We start from the raw sequence: 20,957 nt of genomic DNA on the forward strand, positions 1-20,957 counted from the left end.
AAATTAATTAATGACTGAAATATTTCGATATTCGTTCAACGTTAATATTAATAATGTTTATTTAAAATTACATAGAGTATATACTTTATAAACAGGATTTTATAAACTATGTCATTCTGACATAGTTTGACGAGCAATATGTAGTGAAGACGTAAACAACGTATATATTCAACGTATATTCATTAACTAATTATGTCTGAGAAACAGGGTTTTTTGCTAAAAAGAGATAAAAATGTTAATTCTGATGTTGAGGTAGCAAGGAAAATAAATCTGGATAGAATTAGTGAATCTTCCGAAGTTACAGAAGTAAGTACACATTACGACAAATGTTAGAGTGTGTACTTCCTAAATGTCTATTTTATTTATAAACCCTGCTTATAAAGTATATACTCTATGTAATTTTAAATAAACATTATTAATATTAACGTTGAACGAATATCGAAATATTTCAGTCATTAATTAATTTTCTTTTCATTTCTTAATATATTTCATTTTAAATTTTATAATTATTACTTTAAACGAAATTTTAGTTTTGTAGAAATTGTCATTACTATCAGTTGCTTAAGCTACTGTAGTAATTACTTTTACGTTATCGGACAAATGAACCAATTTCGTATCCCCGTACACTTAGCGGTATAAGTATATTTTATAATACTATGACTGGGTTCACGTAATATAACGTCAACGACTGAAGTATAAACGAGTTCTGAACTACTAAATCCACCCAACAAGTTAAGACTCTTTATTTTCGAGCGCAAACGTATAGTGACTCACGCACAACAATAGATCGTTGTTGGACATTAAGATGGTTAAATATTTTGTATACAGGGTGTCCCAAAAATGTTGTAAACACGTTGAAATGATTCGGGTGATTCGGGAGGTGATTTGAAACAACTTTTTCCTTAGCGAAAATGTTGTCCGAGGTTTCGTAAGGGAGATATTAACAGAAAACCCCGACCAATCAGAGCGCGAGGATGCTGGTGGAGCGGCCGCGGTAGCGAAGGCTACGCGTTAAGCGGTCGCGCTCGTACGTAAACAAGTGACTCGATGTGCATCGAAGGACATTCGCTACCGCGGCCGCTCCAACGGTATACGCGCGCTCTGATTGGTCGGGGTTTTACTGTTAATATCTTCTTAACGAAGCCCCAGCCGACATTTTGTTTCAATAGTTGTTTTAAATCACCCCCCGAACCACCCGTTGCAAGAACTTCCAACATTTGTAGGACACCCTGTATGTAATACTACATTCATGCAATTAAAAGTCTTCAAAGAAATCATTTTGACAGTTATTCCATCGTTGCTATCAGATAAGTAACAAACTGAAACGTTTATTCGAAATTAACGTTACACAATCAATCCCATCGTTTCTCTAACTTCAAACAAAAGAAATTTGATGTTTCGAATCGTTCTATCTGATTTCAATTTCAAATGAGATTTGTATAGTTGTATCGAAGGCCACGTGTGAACGTTGAGCAAGGGCATCGTGCGCACAAAACCACGGAAAACAAAGAGAAAAAAAAGCACAGAACGCGTGCCTTGTATGTATACTTGAGTAAGTACTTACTCAGCCATGGTGTTCGTCATATTGATCATGTCTCGCCTTCTTCGAAACAACGGTTTTCAAGTAAAATAAAATATGTACAATTTACGTATATATGTATATATATCACAGCTGTCGATATCACAATATCATAATCACTACACGACGAATCATCGCTCTTCCCTTTTTCTTTCCTCGCAGCTCTGTTTTCTCGCCGTCTTCGTTACTCCTGGTTACCCTCTTTCCCCCTAATGGCGATCACAGGAATTACGCGCTACTTTCTGTAAACGGCAACTTATCACTCGGGAAATGTTCGTGAAAATTCTTGAAGCTCCGATCGTGTGTCCTGACTCGTAGAATCCAACGAACGTCTTCTTCCATGGACAACAGAGATTTCACGTACTGTTCTTCTCGTGTTTTGGTTTCTCTTTGGTTAACTTTTCGCGAACGGGGGTTTCATCGATGGAAGTTTGATCGACATGTTAGATCATGATTAAAGTATTTGAGGACGTGAGCGTAGAGATGAAAACGACACTGTTCGCGCCAGTACCGTCGCGTTTGACGCCCGCGGAGCGAATATACTTATGAAATCAGCAGGCGATATTTATATCGGGGAAAGGGGTCTGCGACCTGCGCAGTGGAGAGGGGCGGGGAATTTGTCAACTCGCGCATGCGCTCACGGAAGTATCCACCGAAAATTCGTTAGAAAATTGTATTATATTTGGTGTCGAGTGGACTACAATTGCCGATGAAATATAAAATTAAACATTTGAATGATAAATTTCGATTTTTAATTGTCGAATTGCTAATTCGATTTCGATTTAATTGCTCTACAAAATAAATACTGGTTATTCTGAAACGTGATCCTTGTGGAATATGGAAACCGATTAATTGTTTCTTTGTCGTTTCAAATAGAAATGAAAGTACAATAGCCAAGACTAGACTGCAATCTCTTTAAGATCTTTAAGAGTGTTTAGCCACGTTATTTCAATGACGCGATGAGAATCATATATTATTTAATGATTATTAAATGATTATTAAATGAGACTAGTTAAATAAATCTTTTGTTTCTAGATTTATTCTGAAATAAATTGCCTTGCGTTTGTCTCGATTTAAACACATTTATTTCTAAGTATACGCAGCCTGCAACAGAGAAATCTACATCGATATTATTAGCCTCGTTGGTATTACAGTATTTCTATGGAAGAACAACACTTTTACTTTTAAATTAATGATTTTATTGTTTAAATTTATCTGTATTTACAAAAATTAAAGATTTATATTTTTCTAATTTATGCTTGAAAAGAAATAAAAATAATTAAAAAATTGAGTCTATTCTTTCAGAATGATATTGCTTAAAAAATGATACGTGAAATGATTATATACTTCGCATGTTAAACACCAATACCTAAATTCTTTTAGAATATTACTTTTTAAACAGAGCAACGTGGCTTAGTACATGTATAATCTGGTAAATGCTTTCGTAATAAACGTGTAGCCTTGGTTGTAGTTTGCCAACTGAATGATGTTGTTTGCGATGAATTTATGTATATCTTCAATTGGATGTAATCCAGCAGTTTCCGCCACACATTTCAGTAGGAAGTCTATATGCGTTAGTTTTCCATTATTCTTCCTACATAACAAAAATTAATTTAAACAAACAATAACTAAAAGACCAAGTGAATATTACCTTATAATATTTAGTCTTTTCTGATTGTCGAATATGCGAGAATTATATTATCAATCATCTCCGTTTTATCCATTTTTCTAATGTAATAAAAAGACTGCTTCAGGTTTCATTTTTAACGCTTTCTTCTTTCTGTTCCGATTATGTTATCATGGATTGTGCTGCGAAAATATATATTGTATTTTTTCGTCCATTTCGATAACATAATTTTGTTTTTAGATGCTTTTGCCCCTTCCCTTTTGTTACAAAAACTCGTGCAATATTGTCACATATGTGCAAGTGCACACAAGCAATCATACCAGCAAATTATTTGAAAAAATGCTATAAGGAGAAATTAGTCTGATCTATCCTTGTCCTAAAATATTCTAAAATTTCTTAAATTTAGAAATATATTATAATATTTGAAAAATTTTAATTGAAACAACAAATAGCGATAACTTTTATCGTATGACGGGTATGAAATTATAATTCGAGAATAGAACCACTATGTACTTGAAATATCTGTCGATTATTTTCTAATTCTGAATATTAAATTAATCTGTGGAATGTAATGGCGCAATAAAAATAACGTTTTAGGTGGAAAAATGTCTGGTTATTTCAACAGTCTTCTGCTTGCTGTAACCTCTTGAGGAACGAATATATTATAGTGGAAGAAAAAGAATTATTTTTTATTTGATTATATTTTATTTCCTTTATACTGATAGTAATTCACTAAATAAAAAACAATAAGTATACGCAACAAAATAATGTCCACATGTATGACTGTTGAGAGTTAATGGTACATTGCAAATGAAAAGATTTCATGCATTCAAGGTATACCGATTCTTTACATTTTTCATAGATATAGAAAGATCGTTCGGTACTATAATAATACAATAAAAAATTGTTTATCGGTTACAGTAGGCTTTCACAATAATAATATTACCCAATAACTGTACATACTTAAACGTGTACTTTCATAATTTTTTCTAAAACATACCTGATACCACGAATCATGTTTTTAAATTTATACAACCATTGAAACCGAGTATATTTTACACAACTGGTAATTTGTTCCTCTAAAATTAACGATATTCTTCAAATAATCACATAAACTCTTCATACAAAGAGTTTTTTTTTGGTTTTAATTGGTAAGTGTTTTTGTTGCGACTAGTTTTTCAATAATTTCTATATTTGTTTTACTTCTCTTGGAATAATATTAACAAAAACAAAATAAATATTATTGCGTTACGTTGTGTTGAAAAACAACGTGTTCCTGTTTGCTGAACGCGAAAAGAAACGGATGTCGACGCTCTTGTCAATGAAGAAGAAAAAAAAATACGTTAAATAACTCAAATAGGGACGAACGTCGCATCGTTTCCGAGCGTTCGTTTTTCACAGATCAGAAATATAGGTTGCGCCGCGCGTAATCTATATTCGAATCGATAAGAGCAATCACGAGGATTTGAGCATTTGTTTGTCTGAGAAAAATAGTGCCATATCGCCGGGTGGTTCTACCAGCTCGTGACTAAATTTGTCACGATTGTTGCTCGTGTAACGTGATATTGACGAGTGGTCTCGGTTCACCATGTGACTGTGAATGTGCGAAACCAGATAAAAGATATAAACAAAAATTGTCGCTTGAAACGCCTTGCCAGAAGCTCGTTGACGAATTACAATGAAATTGAAGTGAGTTCCAGTTACGTTATCGCTGAAAAGCAATAATAAGTAACAATGAGCAACAACGAACAACAACGAGCAATACTAACCCCCAAAAAACTTCAAAAAAGTAAAAAAATTACACCAAGTACATGAAAAAGTGGAGGACTTAAGGAGTAATCACAAAAAATAGAAGATCCCCATAAAAAACTACAAGAAAGTAGAAAAAGAAGTGAAATCGAAATGAGCTGCCAGTACATGAAGGTGCTTTCCAGCAAAGTGCAAAGGTGACACTGTGTAACACAATGAAAAATTCGATGCTTTCCAACTGTGCGCAGCTAACATGCTGCGTTCAACAGTGCTGACGTTTAGACCCTAATGACAACTCATATAAAGTGACTGCTCCGCACTTTGACGGTGAAACGAAGAAGCTAAATAGCGTAACAGCCTGGCCACGCCAAGCATTTGACTTCCAGGCCGTGGACATCTAGGCAAATTTCTAAACAGTCTCAGTTTGTGGCTGTTACACTATTTAGCTTCTTCATTTCACCGCCAAAGTGCGGAGCAGTCACTTTATATGAGTTGTCATTAGGGTCTGAACGTCAGCACTGTTGAACGTAGCATTTTAGCTGCGCACAGTTGGAAAGCATCGAATTTTTCATTGTGTTACACAGTGTCACCTTCGCACTTTGCTGGAAAGCATCTTCATGTTCTGGCAGCTCATTTCGATTTCACTTCTTTTTCTACTTTCTTGTAGTTTTTTATGGGGATCTTCTATTTTTTTGTGATTGCTCCTTAAGTCCTCCACTTTTTCATGTACTTGACGTAATTTTTTTACTTTTTTGAAGTTTTTTGGGGGGATTTCACTTCTTTTTACAAAGATATAAATATAATATACTAATATAATGAAAATATATAAAAAAATGAACGTTGGTTTTGTGATTTATAAACAGATACCTTATTTTTTTAATTGAATAGAGAAAAACAAAGGGAGAGGGTGTAACGAAAACGAGGTGAGAAAATGAATAAAGAAGTCCATTATTCCTAACGCTCAATTTATTGTATTACAATAATTCTTTAAGTTTTTAAAAGTACACATAATGCATGGCAGAAAGTCTTATTGTCACAAATTTAAATGTTAATAATAAAGTGATAAAACAAATGAAAAAATCCACTATTTGTAATGCACAGTTTATTGTATTACGATTATTCTTCGTTGCTTGTTTTCCGAGATTAAGTATGTAGTACTACTTGCCTCAGCACCGAAAAAACGCCACTTTCAGAGCTATGAAACCAAAAGAAAAATGCCTGTCGTTTCCCTTCCTCCACACGCCGTCCTTTGTCATTACTTTCTTTGGCGCCGAAACGACAAGACGTGTACCATGGCCGATGAAAAAAAGCGCAAACGTAATGAGGAATTGGTTGATATCCAGGCTTCGATGCTGGAATTAAAGAAGCGCATGAAAGCCCTACAGGAGGAAATAATTTCAGATTCAGGTAATTCTATGTCTGGTTTTAGATTTGGTAGATGTTGGAAAATGGCGTCCAGTCGAGCTCGTGCATAAGCCGAGACGTGTGCTGAGATTTTTTTAGAGGTTTGTGCAACAAAAGTTTTCCAGCCGAGCTCGTGTTTAAACCGAGACACGTGCTAAGAGATTAGGTTATTTATGTATTTTACTATAAATGTCATCCGAGCTCGTGTATAAACCGAGACATGTGTTGAAAGATACTGAATTTTGTTTAATATCCAGCCGAGCTTATGCGTTAGCTAAGACATGTGCTGAGTCGTACTGATTTTATTTAATTAACATTCTGCCGAGCTTAGACGGAAGCTAAAACGTGTGATAAGAAAAAAAAAGTATAAAGAATTGTATAAAGTTGTATAAAGAATACTCATCCAAGCTTCGTGAAAGCGGAGATGTGAGTTGAGGGTTTCGTAGATAGGTGTAAGAGTTCATAACATTGAAAACTAATGGAAAACATGGTTTGGTTAGGTGCGTCAAGTGAGATGAGTGAGAAAGAAAATGAGGTAATTGCAGAAGTTGCAACGACTGAGAATGAGCTGCCGGTTGTCGAAGAATCGGAAAAGTTTCTGGGGAATCACCCTAACGAGGAAAAAGTGGGTGAAGCCGAGGTAATTCCGGAAGTGGCAAACAGGATTAAGGTTTGGCTAAAAGATGGAATTTCTAAGGAAGAAAGTTCGGAGATTTTGACATTGGTGCTCAAAAGGTACCAAGACTCCAATATGAACGCGCCCAAGTTAAATGATGACGCGATTAAGAGAAACAAGTATTTCTTTAATTACCAGAATTTGATTGGTTCGAGTTTGTCGCTGACAGCTATGGTGTTAAGCATGATTTTAAATGACAAAAATGTAGAGGTCGATCTCGAGGTATTGTTACAATTTTTACGCGATGCGGTGAAAGTGCAGGCTGATTTATTTCGTGCCTGGATCACGGCAAGAAAAGTTTATATAACGCCAGTGTTTGACAAAAAGGTTAAAACGGTTCTGGACACAGTCGAGTCGACGGAATTTTCGTTTGAAGACAATATTAAAGAATTAATTAATAATGTTAAAACCGTTGAAAGAGTGGGAAAAGATTTGAAAGCTAATAGAAGGCTGTTTGGTACGTCTAATGCGATAAACTGGAGCGGATCAACTGGAAGAAAGGAGGTGATTCGGGTGATCCCAACGGCACGAAGCTATTTCACCTCAAGGGCGGCAGGATTGAAAAGCATCAGACGACCGTTTCAGCAGCGAGCGTTTATTCAAACACAGCCGATGCAGCGCAGACCGCAGCAACAGCAACAACAGCAACAACTGCAGCAACAGCAACAGCAACAGCAACAGCAGTAACAGAAGTAGATCAGGTAGAGATTGCGGGAAGATTGAAATTGTTTGTCCATAAATGGCGAGAGATTCCGAGCTATAGAACGGTGTTAGGATTTATTCAGGGATATAGGATACCGTTAATAAATAAGGTTAATCAATGGCGTATGCCAAAAACAATGGTTTTTCCTAAATCAGAACAGGAGTTTTTGGTTAACGAGATTAATAGGTTAAGAAAAATAGGGGTGATTAAAGAGACAAAGATAAAGGAAGGTCAATTTCTATCAAGTTATTTTTTGGTACCAAAGCCGAATGGATCTTATCGTTTTATTTTGAATTTAAAGAATTTTAATGAGTTTGTGCCTACAGAGCATTTTAAAATGGAGGACATCCGTACTGTTATTAATATGATAGAGAGAGGTGATTATATGTGTAGCATTGACTTAAAGGAAGCATATTTTTCGATCCCGATTGCAGTAGAAGATAGGAGGTATTTGCGATTTAGTTTTGAAAACGTGTTATTTGAGTTCACGTGCCTACCGTTTGGTTTATGTACGTGTCCGCACATATATACTAACCAGCTATTTAGATGATTTTCTGATTTTTAGAAAGTCGAAGGAAGAATGTGTCAAAAATTTGAAAATGGTAAAAGAATTACTTCTGTCTTTGGGTTTTTTAATCAATGTGGAAAAAATCAAAGCTTCATCCTGATAAGTGTTGCAAGCACTTAGAGTTCGTTATTAATTCCGAATTAATGAGACTAGAGTTAACTTCAGAAAAAAAGAATAAAATTAAAGGTTTAGTTGAACATGCGTTGGTTAATCAAAGTTGTACGTTTAAAGAACTATTGGTGTTAATAGGTAATTTGGTGGCGGCGTGTCCGGCAGTTAAATAGGGCTGGTTGTTCTATAAAGAATTAGAGGTTTTAAAATGTTTAGAGGGCCCTATAATTACGTGTAGAAAAAAGAAAAAAGTTAATTTATCTAAGACAGCCTTGAAAGATTTAGATTGGTGGAAAAAGAGTAGTATTGGTAGTTATAATGAAATTCGAAGTTTTAGATTTCATAAGACAATTTTTTCGGATGCATTATTATCAGGATGGGGCGCTACGTGTAACGGGAAACAAGCGCATGGGTTTTTGGAACGAAACTGAGAAAAGTCAACATATTAATTGTTTAGAATTGCTGGCTGTGCTTTTAGCGTTAAAATGTTTTGCAAGTAAGAATCGGGATTGTCAGATTTTGTTGAGAGTAGATAACATTGTGGCAATTTCTTATATTAATAAAATGGGAGGAGTAAAAGTTCCTTACCTCAATAAAATTGCGCGAACTATTTGGAAATGGTGTGTGGAGCGCAATATTTGGATTTTTGCAGAGTATGTGGCTTCGAAGGAAAACTTAGCGGATGAGGGATCAAGAATTTCTAATATGGATACAGAATGGGAACTCGGAAATTATGCGTATAAAAGGATTACGGAAGTCTTCGGGATTCCGGATATAGATTTGTTTGCTTCACGGATAAATAAGAAATCTGATCGATTCTGTTTTTGGCAGAGAGACCCTGACGCGTTTGTATTTAATGCACTTACGTTAGATTGGTCTGAATTTTACGGATATGCGTTTCCGTCTTTCTCATTAATTATGAGAACATTGAAAAAGTTTCGCAAAGATAAAGCGACGGGTATACTGGCTGTGCCAGATTGGCGGACTCAACCACGGTACCCAAGTTTTATGCAAATGATTAGTTCTAGTATCTTAAGATTTGAACCTTGTACTAAGTTATTGGTGTCACCTTGCAGGACGATAGAACATCCGCTAGCCAGACAGTTGGGATTGATTGTAGGAGTTATATCCGGGAAATATATAGGAGAAAGAATTTAGATGAAGAATCAATCTGTATTATGTTAGAGTCTTTGGCGGAGAATACATATAAGCAATATAATTCAGCGTTGGTTAAATGGCGCGGCTTTTGTTTAAAAAATAATTTAGATGTGTTAAGTATTAATGTAAGTTATTAATGTCGCTGTTGTGTAATAATGAATTGTCTAATAACGTCGAGTTAAATAGGTTGTTTAAGGGTTTTTATAGGTTAAGATTACCGAAGCCAAAGTATGATAGAATGTGGGATATAGATATAGTCCTTAAGGAACTGGAAAGTTGGATTCCAGTAAAAAGGTTGTCATTAAAGGAGTTGACTTTGAAGTTGGTAATGTTATTGGCTTTGTGTACTGGGTTTAGGCTGCAAAATTTAACTTTATTGAAGTTGGATGAGATAAAGATAAATGCATCAAGTGTAGAATTAATGATTAGTGATCTGGTAAAATCGTCAAGACCTGGAAGGTTGCAACCATATGCTTTGTTGCCGGTTTTTCGGGATAGACCGAATGTATGTTGTGCAAGTACAATAATATAATATATTATTGTATAGACAACAAAGATATAAGAGGCAATGTACGAAATTTAATTTTAACAATAAAAAAACCGTATAAGAAAGCATCGTCGCAGACGATAAGTAGATGGTTAAGGGAGGTTCTCGTAATTTGTGGAATTGAAGAGCAATTTACAGGATACTCCGTGAAACATGCGACAACTTCTAAGGCATTCAAAAAAGGTCTGAATGTTAATATTATAAAAAAAGCAGGCGGTTGGTCTCAGAGATCAAAGGTTTCTTCTAAATTTTATAATCGACAAATAGTCTCGGAAAATTTTGCGGATTAGTTTTGTACTAATGATTGAGTGCTATTTTCCTTCATGTAAGAAACATGTTTTAATTGTAAAAATTGTTAAGAAAAGGTTAAACTTAGGTTTGTAAAGAATTTATTTTTTGTTTGGCATAATAATAAAGTTTATACTGATAAATAGATAGACATTTAATGTAGAACCCTGAACATCGCTACATAGTTAATCTCGGAAAACAAGGAACGAAGAATACTTGAGCGATCGTGGTTATCCGAGTTCTTTGTTTGAAGAGATTAATGGCCCACAAAACTCCCAGTGGTTAGGTTATGGTGTCTTTGAACTAAAATGACAAAGGACGGCGTGTGGAGGAAGGGGAACGACAGGCATTTTTCTTTTGGTTTCATAGCTCTGAAAGTGGCGTTTTTTCGGTGTTGAGGCAGGTAGTACTACATAGTTAATCTCTTCAAACAAAAAACTCGGATAACCACGATCGAACTTCGCTCGCCTTAGGCGAGCTCGTTCGATCGCTCAATAATATAGGAAAAGAGAGATCAGTTTTAGTCCTTTAAGTTTTCAAAAGTACGCCTAACGAACTTAAAGGACTAAGTCTGCCCTCTCTTTTTCTATAATGTTGTAATACAATAAATTATGTATTATAAATAGTGGATCTCTGTTCCTTTTCCCCATTTTCTCATTATTTAAATTTGTTACAAGACCTTGTGCCATGCGTTCTGTGAACGTATGAACTGTATCCTAATACAATAAATTGTGTGTTATAAATAGTGGTCCACTTTTTTTTATTTTCACTTAAACATAAACATTTATTGCTTGCAACAAGACTTTCTGCCACACGTTCTGCGTACTTCTGAACTTTATTCTAATACAATAAATTATGCGTTACAAATAGTTGATTTCTTTCTTTTCATGTCTCGCTTCATCTTTAACATTTAAATTTCTTGCAGTGAGACATCCTGCCATGCGTTCTGTATACTTTTGAAAACTTAAAGGACTGAAGCTGGTCTCTTTCCTATATCTGACTTCAGACACATTATGTATATTGTAGACTCTACGCTTACTATAATAAAAGATAAATGTATTTTTATTTTAAGCTCTACATTAATTTGCAAGTAAAATAAGGTTTGTATACGTTATTTACAAATAAAATTAATGTCATATGGAATATATATATTCACTTTTGTTACTCTCTCTCATTTTCTTTTTACAGTTCATACGTACACAGAACGCATGACAGAAAGCCTTGTCGCAAGCAAATTAAATGTTTATGATGAAGTGAAAATAAAAAAAGTGGTCCACTATTTATAACACAAAATGTATTGTATTAAAACACTTATTCTTATTGCACAATGTTTCTTATTTGCACAAAATGAACATTTACTGAAATTTGTATTATGAAGTGCACACTCAAACACCAAATTTATACATATATTTCTTTCCACAACGACAAGGTAGATATTTTATCACTTATAACCATATACTTTCCAATACAATAACACTACACGTAGCCTTTAAAATAATTATTCAATTTGCGGCGTCCAAATGTCACAAATACAAACTGACAGGTTATACAGGTTAGAAATGAACGAGCGGCGTGAGCGGCAGCCATATTACAATTCCGGCAGACGAGCCCTGCCGACTGATTCCGAGAGTCGACGAATCGACGAACGGCCTCAGCTCCTATTCACTAAGTGTTGACGAAAAGAATAAGAATAAGAATCAGAATCAGAATCAGAATCAGTATCAGAAGAAAAATCTACAATTTCTGACCGATTCATGACATGATATTACGATATCTCAGTTGTACATAGACCGATTTTAATGATTTTGATTTTACTAGAAAGCTTATATGCGATTTACATTAGGAAAATGCCTTTGGATTTAGAAAATACATCAGGCGTGACGAGATATTAATGACAGCAGTTTCAGGTTAGGTTGGAATCGCAGTTTTACGAGTAAAAGATACGTGGTAGCGCCAGCGCCACTATACACGGTGGCGTATAATTTTTCATGTACTTGGCGTCGAGACGCTACCGTGTCTCTAGATTGGACTTTGTCCTAAGATGGTTCTGGGGTAAGTGCCGTGCTGTTCCGCACAATCCTCTTACCAAAAGGCAATGCCTTTCCCACTCCGTGGCCAGATCCTCTAGGACAACGTATTTGTACTTTTAGCAATGGAACGTCGGGTTGCTTGCTAATCGACACATCTGTTAGATATAAACAGATAGACCTTCGTCACTTGATACTTAGTGCCGAGGCATCATCTCTCGCCAGCCGACCGTCCATGGTGGTTGCCTGGCGTTCATCAGGAATCCGCTCGGCCGTCCTGACCTTGCCATAAAACTGTCGCAGTCCAAAATGCGACTAACTATTTACCGTAAAAGGTTCCTAAGAACGTTGACGCTTACACGTACGATTAAGGATCATAAAGACACGAAATTTCGTAACGTCTATGTCGCTTACTGTACGAAGGAACAATGAAGAGTCTCGCTGACAGAGAGCATCGAATATAGGGTGGTCCACGCAATTGTTTCAAGTCATAACTCCGTTATTATTGCATTTACGAAAAAATGCTAAAGGAGAAAGATAAATGGTTCGAAAAGCACTAGATCTATAGGCCTTACAATTTTTTTTAGATGCAGCAATGCATGTGGAATTAACAATTGTATCATTTCTTTAAATAAAAATACATATTTTTGTTTACACAGATCGATTCTTCTGTTCATTTTACGTAAAAAATAATTAGGGTGCCATGGCAAAAAAATTATTAGATCTCGAGATATTTTCAAAAAATGTCTTTATTGAAGAAGATGCTCCAACGCTTCATGATTAGTAAGGTAAACACGCTTGTAAACGTAAACACCCTTTCGACATTGTTATCGTAACAGAAACTGATTTGTACGAGCAAGCATTTCATCGTTCAGTAGCAATTCACGTATCGTAACTCGAGTACGAAAACTGAGAATTTGAAAAAGTGTAACTGTATTTTGCTAAATACAAGAAAATGTGTTTTGCTAACAGTGAGAAACAAGATATGTACGACACTTTTTGTGTTGTGTGATGCAGATAATTTAAACGCAGTTATACAAACAATAAAAAAACGTTATCGGAGATGTTTAGAATGTAATGGAGAAACGTTGGAGCATCTTCTTCAATAAAGACATTTTTTGAATATATCTCGAGATCTAATAATGTTTTTGCCATGGCACCCTAATCATTTTTTACGTAGAATGAACAGAAGAATCGATCTGTGTAAACAAAAATATGCATATCTATTTGAAGAAATTATGCAATTGTTAATTGCACATGCATTGCTGCATCTAAAAAAAATGTTAAGGCCTACAGATGTAGTGCTTTTCGAACCATTTATCTTCCTCCTTTAGCATTTTTTCCTAAATACAATAATAACGGAGTTATGACTTGAAACAATTGCGTGGACCACCCTGTACAGGGTGTCCCAAAAATGTTGTAACACATTGAAAGGAGTGATTCAGGAGGTGATTTGAAACAACTTTTTCCTTAGCGAAAATATTGTCCGAGACTTCGTTAAGGAAATATTAACGAAAAACACTGACCAATCAGAGCGCGTGTATACCATTGGAGCGACCGCGGTAGCGAAGGCTACGCGCTAAGCGGTCGCACTCATACGTTGCCGCGAGCGCTCCATCGGCATACTCGCGCTCTGATTGGTCAGTGTTTTCCGTTAATATCTCCTCAACGAAGTCTCGGACAACATTTTCGCTAAGGAAAAAGTTGTTTCAAATACACCTTCCGAAGCACCTTTTTCAAGATGTTATAACATTTTTCGACCACCCTCTGTATATGAAGAGTTCCTTGGAACAATTTATTTTATATTAGTCAGCCTGTGTAACCTTGAACGACCTTCAAGTTAGGTTATTGTATTCGTCTTGAAGCGATCTACCAGAATGTTTATAAGAAACTATACAATTCTATTTAAACAAACAGAGCTGATCTTCATATCCCATCCTCGCTTCCAACGATAAAAAAATTACACTAGTTTACAGCCAAAATGTACATTCAATGCCACAATTGTTTTCTTACGTATTTTGGCCTACTAAATTCGAAAATTGCAAGAAAACATTTTTCTATGTATAGTTTTTTTTTATATGAATTTTTGAATTTTTTCGCGCAAGATTCCATTTTAAAGGTAATTGAATTTCCAACAATTGCTTCTAACAGTGTTTTCCAATCGGTTCAATAGTTTAAGTGTTATGGGTCAAAATATATGAGAAACTTTGATTCTTTCGGATAAAAGAGAACACGAATATTTCTTCCATCGCCATGGAAAAATAGAAATTGTCAAATTATGTCCAGTTTCTTATTGTTTACGTATAGATCGCACTTTTACGAAAAAAAAACAAGTTTTTGTTGAAGAAAATCTGTGGGTAAATACCGGAGTTAGGAACAATTGAGTAAAGGTACAAAAATTCCAATTTTACTCTGTTTTTGTTGAATTGTTCCTATTGTTTCCTATTTATATAGGAAACATTTATTTAATTAATTTCAATTAGAAATAATTTCGCCCTTTACTTTGTCTTCTGTTATTCGTTGGGTTCGTTTCTCTGATGAGGAACCAAATGTAGTCTCCCAACATTCTTTCATCCCAATATCCTTGATAGCGCTGCTTAATAGTTTAGAGTTTAGGGCTTCTGGCTCGGCAGAGTATGAATTATAAGGAAGTTGTTGGAGATTTCCTAATAAACTATGCAAAAATGGGTATGGAATATATATTGTTATTCTATTTGATTTGACAAAATGAAAAAATTTGTACATTTAATTTCAATTTTAATTTCAACACGCGTAAATATGTCGATTTTTTCCCGGAGAATCTGAACGATGTAAGTGACGAACACGGCGAAAGGTTTCACCAAGATTTAAAAACTATTGAGCAGCGCTATCAAGGATATTGGGATGAAAGGATGTTGGGAGACTACATTTGGTTCCTCATCAGAGAAACGAACCCAACGAATAACAGAAGACAAAGTAAAGGGCGAAATTATTTCTAATTGAAATTAATTAAATAAATGTTTCCTATATAAATAGGAAACAATAGGAACAATTCAACAAAAACAGAGTAAAATTGGAATTTTTGTACCTTTACTCAATTGTTCCTAACTCCGGTATTTACCCACAGATTTTCTTCAACAAAAACTTGTTTTTTTTTTCGTAAAAGTGCGATCTATACGTAAACAATAAGAAACTGGACATAATTTGACAATTTCTATTTTTCCATGGCGATGGAAGAAATATTCGTGTTCTATTTTATCCGAAAGAATCAAAGTTTCTCATATATTTTGACCCATAACACTTAAACTATTGAACCGATTGGAAAACACGGTTAGAAGCAATTGTTGAAAATTCGATTACCTTTAAAATGGAATCTTGCGCGATGCAATCCGACGTTTCTAACTCGAGATATGGCCTAAAATGTGAACGTATGTCAGAAAAAAATCGAAGAAAAAATTCAAAAATTCATATAAAAGAATCTATCTATAGAAAAATTTTTTCTTGCGATTTTCGAATTTAATAGGCCAAAATACGTAAGAAAAAAATTGTGGCATTGAATGTACATTTTTTTTTTATTTTGTAAACTAGTATTATTGCAGCACGTTACGTAGCCCGTAAAATTAAACAACCGTTATTCGACCCTTTTTCTTGTATCGCTAAAAGTAAGCGAATTATTGAGGTACTTTCTTTGAAATGTCTCACCCTGTATTGTCAACGCGTACGCTCTTGTTCGTGTCACTGGTAGTTTGTCAGTTGCGGACGATGACGAATCGTGGACACGATAAAGCGAGCAGTACAATCTGACCAAACGATGACAGATAAACTTGCCGAATGGTCCATCTTACGTAAACAGTTTAATCACTGTGGATGACGTTTTTGCGGCAGAATGAGTCGTTATGCTTTAATACAGTTTAATTCTCTCGCAGATAACCGCATCTCTCACGTTGTAGCCTTTTCGACTGAAATACGGAAACACTTTCTGCGGATATCTTCTCGAAAACATAGGTTCAACTTTTGCAAACTAATAGTAAACAAGATTTTAATCGTGAAGTCGTAAATCTCTGTCCATTAACGCTGGCATCGGAGTTTGAAAAGATTTGAAAATTCTGGTCGAGGTAGCGCTGTAATTCTGAATAAAGCTTCAACATTGGGTTTTCACATATAAGGAATAATTAAAAGCTTCAATTACCTTTTTTGGTGAAAATGCCGAATAGGAGACCCCGCCCTAATGACCTTGACCACAACATACGTTGTCAAGGGCACCCTCCTGACTCACTTTTTCTAATAACTTAACCGTCGCTCATTGCTTATTAAAAAGTTATTAACAAGGAAGGTTGGTAACTATTTTTATTACAGACAACTTGGATTTCGATGATCTTAAAATATGTTGCAGAAATCAACATTATGAACAACTTTTTCCGATACATATAACCTACATATACAGAGTGTCCGAAAAATGTTGTAACACCTTGAAAGAGGTGGTTCAGGAGGTGATTTGAAACAACTTTTTCCTTAGCGAAAATGTTGTCCGAGACTTCGTTGAGGAGATATTAACGGAAAACACTGACCAATCAGAGCGCGAGTATGCCGATGGAGCGCTCGCGGCAGCGTATGAGTGCGACCGCTTAGCGCGTAGCCTTCGCTACCGCGGTCGCTCCAATGGTATACACGCGCTCTGATTGGTCAGTGTTTTTCGTTAATATTTCCTTAACGAAGTCTCGGACAATATTTTCGCTAAGGAAAAAGTTGTTTCAAATCACCTCCTGAACCACTCCTTTCAATGTGTTACAACATTTTTGGGACATCCTGTATATTCCGTTGTATAACATACATAAAAGATACACAAAAGTCAAAAGATTTACGCGTTAGTGTGTAGATTGTGTAAACAGACAAGTTAGGTCTGGTTACACATACGAACATACTATATGTATACATTTTACGTATAATATAATATACATATATACAAAAAGGTAATTTTTATTTTGTTATAAACGATTCTACCAAATTTATTTATAATTGCTAGTCATTTAAAACATATTCATATTAAAAAATTTCTCGGAGTGCAAAGGATTCACTCAAAGCATTAGGCTCGTCAACATGGACCTGCTCTTTCAGATAACCCCACAAAAAATAATACGGCGCAATAAGGTCGAACAATCTCACTAGCCACGAGCACAGAGTCGAAATAATTGAGAAATTACTTCTAAAGTAAATTTCCATCATCCTCACGTGCTGGTACGATGGCTCATTTATCTATTATAAATTATTTGAATTAAATTCTATTACTGGGAAATAAATTATGTAAACACTACTAGAATTAAAGTATAACATTTTTCGAGATATAAAAGTGATTTTGTGGCCGTGCCTGTAAAATAAAATTTTAATATACACCAGTAATATGCTTCAACTATAGTTGAGCTATAGTTATTAAAATCATTACTTGTTCGGTTAATCCTGTGCCTGAAATCAAAATTAAAAGCATCACATTCTAATGATTTAATTAATTAACTCATGACTTAGGTATACATTTTCTTTAAATAACTTAATGCTTAAATAAGCATCAAATTGTAATGATTCAATTCATTAACTCATGACTCAGGTATACATTTTCTTTAAAAAAAACTTTAAATGAATACGAAATTTTCATACGAAAATTATCTTTTATCGTCTCGGGTGATCCCGATTAATTTCTATTTAATTCTGTTCATTTGTATGTTTTTTATATGTAACATTTTATGACGAGCCAACTTTTATTCGAATAATAGATGACAAATGGAAACACACTGTTATGACTGTCAATGTGAAATGTAATTTCACTTTGTAATTAGAAATGTAATTTTTATGGAACAAATAACGCATGGGATGTTGTGTATCTTTTCTTTGTTATTCGAAATTGTTATTTATTGAAGAATGTTGTCATATTTGGTCTCAAGATGCGATCTGAAGATAAATCCTAGATTAATCAATATTTATTGATTTTATGTTAACTCTGTGGGAAGGTGGAACAAATTTGGACGCTTTTTGTGATTAATATATTGAATTATTGATTAGAATATTAAGACATCATTAATCCCACGCGCATGCTTTTTTAACTTGATTCACTCTAACCCTTTTTTCTTCACACACATACCAACCAAACTCACTCTCCACGCGTATCAACCCAACTCCAATGAGCTCTATCCTAACTGGAGTGTGAACTGTAGGAAGAAGTAGAGGCGACGGAGGTCCGAGAGAAATGCAAAATGGGTGGTTCCGGTATTCTCCTATAGCAAATTTATTTGTAGAGGGGGAACAAACGTACTCCGTAACATAACCTACCCGAGCATCGCTGAGCATTGTAGACCTAAAGCATTACATAGCTGTAATAATTCTATTTTCAGATTCTTTTCCACATAAAATTGGATAAATACAATATAAATTGAATTATGACAAATAATAAAATTTAGCTCTATACCAAATTGTATATATTTGTATGATTTAAATTATGGTATGTACTATTATATACTATAACATTATATAATATACTATTATTATGTCATTATTATGTCATTATTATTAATGTTTCTATCGTTTTATATATAAATAAAAAGGAAATAAAATTCAAATCTATACGAATACTTTTTTTACGCATCAAATAATTCCTAGTGCCGCGAACAGCAAACAGAGTCTGTTCTCCGTCCACACATAAATTTGCTATAGGATAGTACCGGAACCACTCGTCTTGCATCTCTCTCGGACCGGCTTCTTTCTCACAGTTCACATTCCAGTTAGGATAGAGTTCAATGCCCAACTCACTCTCCACGCATACCAAAACCAACTCTCACAATTTCACATAAAAGTTTTTTGGGAAATTGATCGGTGTACGAATACATTCTACGCCCACTGTATTTTGCTTAGCTGGTATGGGTTTTTAAATTTCTAATTTAGGTCCATTCATTTTTATTTAAGAACATTAGATCAGCTATCGCTATTCTCCTATCGGTGATTCTGATAAATTTGAATCCATCGATAATATGGTCCCAATTATGGTAAATATAAAACAAAATGAAATTCTTGAGCTCGCGCATTATGCGAAATTAATGGTTGCGAAAGCAAACGGTCGTAAAAAGTGGCAAAGAACGATGAGAAACCGTAAGTTTCCGTAAGGCATTAAGAAAAATCTGTCCAATCCAAGTGCAATCGATACAAGGTTTGTTGAGTGGTACTTACTCGTCGAACGTCTCGCACTCGCTCGTAAACGTCTCGTAATTCCGGTTCCTGGACATGTCTGACGAAGGACTGATCACGTTTGCGGGAAGTTGCGGTCGATTAAATTATTCTCGGTGGTTTATCGGACCCTGTGTCACGAGTTTCTCGTATCAACACTAGTCATGTGCTTCTCGCGTCTTATGCGTTTTCTTTTATTTAATTTCGTTTACTTTCACGAGGCCTTCATCTTTGTCACACTCGCAGCTAACTTGGGCGAGGAAGCGATCGATTCACCTGATTTATCTCTAGCTTCTATCGAATAGATCTTAGCGATTCCGATCAAAGAAAAAATACCTGAAAAAGATGATAAAACGATCGATCGAAAATTTCTGTTTTCATGACTCGAACGGCGTGTGCAATTCGGATACACGGATGCTTAGCTGTAATGCTCGTTGTCGCGGTTATCGCATCGTTGCTGCACCGTTATCAAGAGGAGATAAACGTGCGATTATTCGGAGCAGATTGCCAGCTGCGGAAATTCACGGCGATTACGATTCTCACAATCTGGAATTTTTATTCTTACAAAGAATTCGGAATTTTGATTGTTATAAATGAATCTGTAATTTCCATACTTACGGATAACTCCAGAATGTTTATTCTTAGGGATAAATCTGGAATTTTTACTCTGCATTCGGAATAAAATTTACCAAACTCTGGTCCTACAATAGGGAACCTGCGGCTTTTCGATTCATTCGACGCATTCTTTCTCGGATATTTTGTCAATTATACAGGGTGTCTACAGTTATGTCCGGACAAACTGAGGGAATCAATTCTACAACTTATTTTCAACAAGAAGTTCCTTTTACACATTTTTCTAACTACCCCTTATTTTACGAGTATCTACTCCTGTGTACGTGTTTCGTCAGCTTTCTTTTATACCTTTTCAATTTGATATTATTAATTATATTATATTAACAAGTTTCTCACTTGTCTAATTAATTCGCCACCCTCGATCATCCCAAATCCTACATGTACCGTTGCATGCAAAAGTTTCCGGCCAAAAATAATTTTGGAATTAAATTATGTATAATAAGTGTAAAGTAGAAATACAAATATATTATAATAAAGAGCTTTTATTATACTATCGAAATGTACAACTCAAAAATTTGATACAACAAATAGTGATTATTTATAACCAAAATAACAATTTTTACTTCTTCATAAGTATCCGGTCAAGTACAAAACATGAAGCAAAAACACGATAACTGAAGGAAAAATGTTCAAAAATGGTTACAAATGTAACATTGGTGAGGCATCGATACAATAAGTTTGATGATTCTATCTTGAAAGATA

At 35.0% G+C, this 20,957-nt stretch overlaps 1 protein-coding gene and 1 long non-coding RNA gene across 3 annotated transcripts in view; both read right to left on the bottom strand.

The window, feature by feature from the left end:
• The window catches only part of LOC128894244 (facilitated trehalose transporter Tret1-like), a 43,787-nt gene extending 23,791 nt beyond the window's left edge, over nucleotides 1–19,996 (bottom strand). Inside the window, exon 1 of one of the 2 annotated variants that reach the window (XM_054155885.1) lies at nucleotides 19,626–19,996. In XM_054155885.1, coding sequence (XP_054011860.1) covers nucleotides 19,626–19,681 — 56 coding nt within the window. In that variant the 5' untranslated portion in view covers nucleotides 19,682–19,996. Of the gene's footprint in view, nucleotides 1–1,564; nucleotides 2,115–19,625 lie in introns of those variants that run through there. The other variant, XM_054155886.1, reaches the window with a different exon arrangement.
• On the bottom strand, nucleotides 2,701–16,627 carry LOC128894317 (uncharacterized). The gene is made up of 3 exons (XR_008461506.1): nucleotides 16,119–16,627; nucleotides 3,231–3,388; nucleotides 2,701–3,173 (listed from the first exon to the last, which is right to left on the bottom strand). It is a non-coding gene; the product is annotated as an uncharacterized LOC128894317 (long non-coding RNA).
• Nucleotides 19,997–20,957: the final 961 nt, after the last annotated feature.

The sequence above is a fragment of the Hylaeus anthracinus genome, unplaced genomic scaffold (assembly GCF_026225885.1).
Source record: "Hylaeus anthracinus isolate JK02 unplaced genomic scaffold, UHH_iyHylAnth1.0_haploid 3, whole genome shotgun sequence".
Classification (NCBI taxonomy): domain Eukaryota; kingdom Metazoa; phylum Arthropoda; class Insecta; order Hymenoptera; family Colletidae; genus Hylaeus; species Hylaeus anthracinus.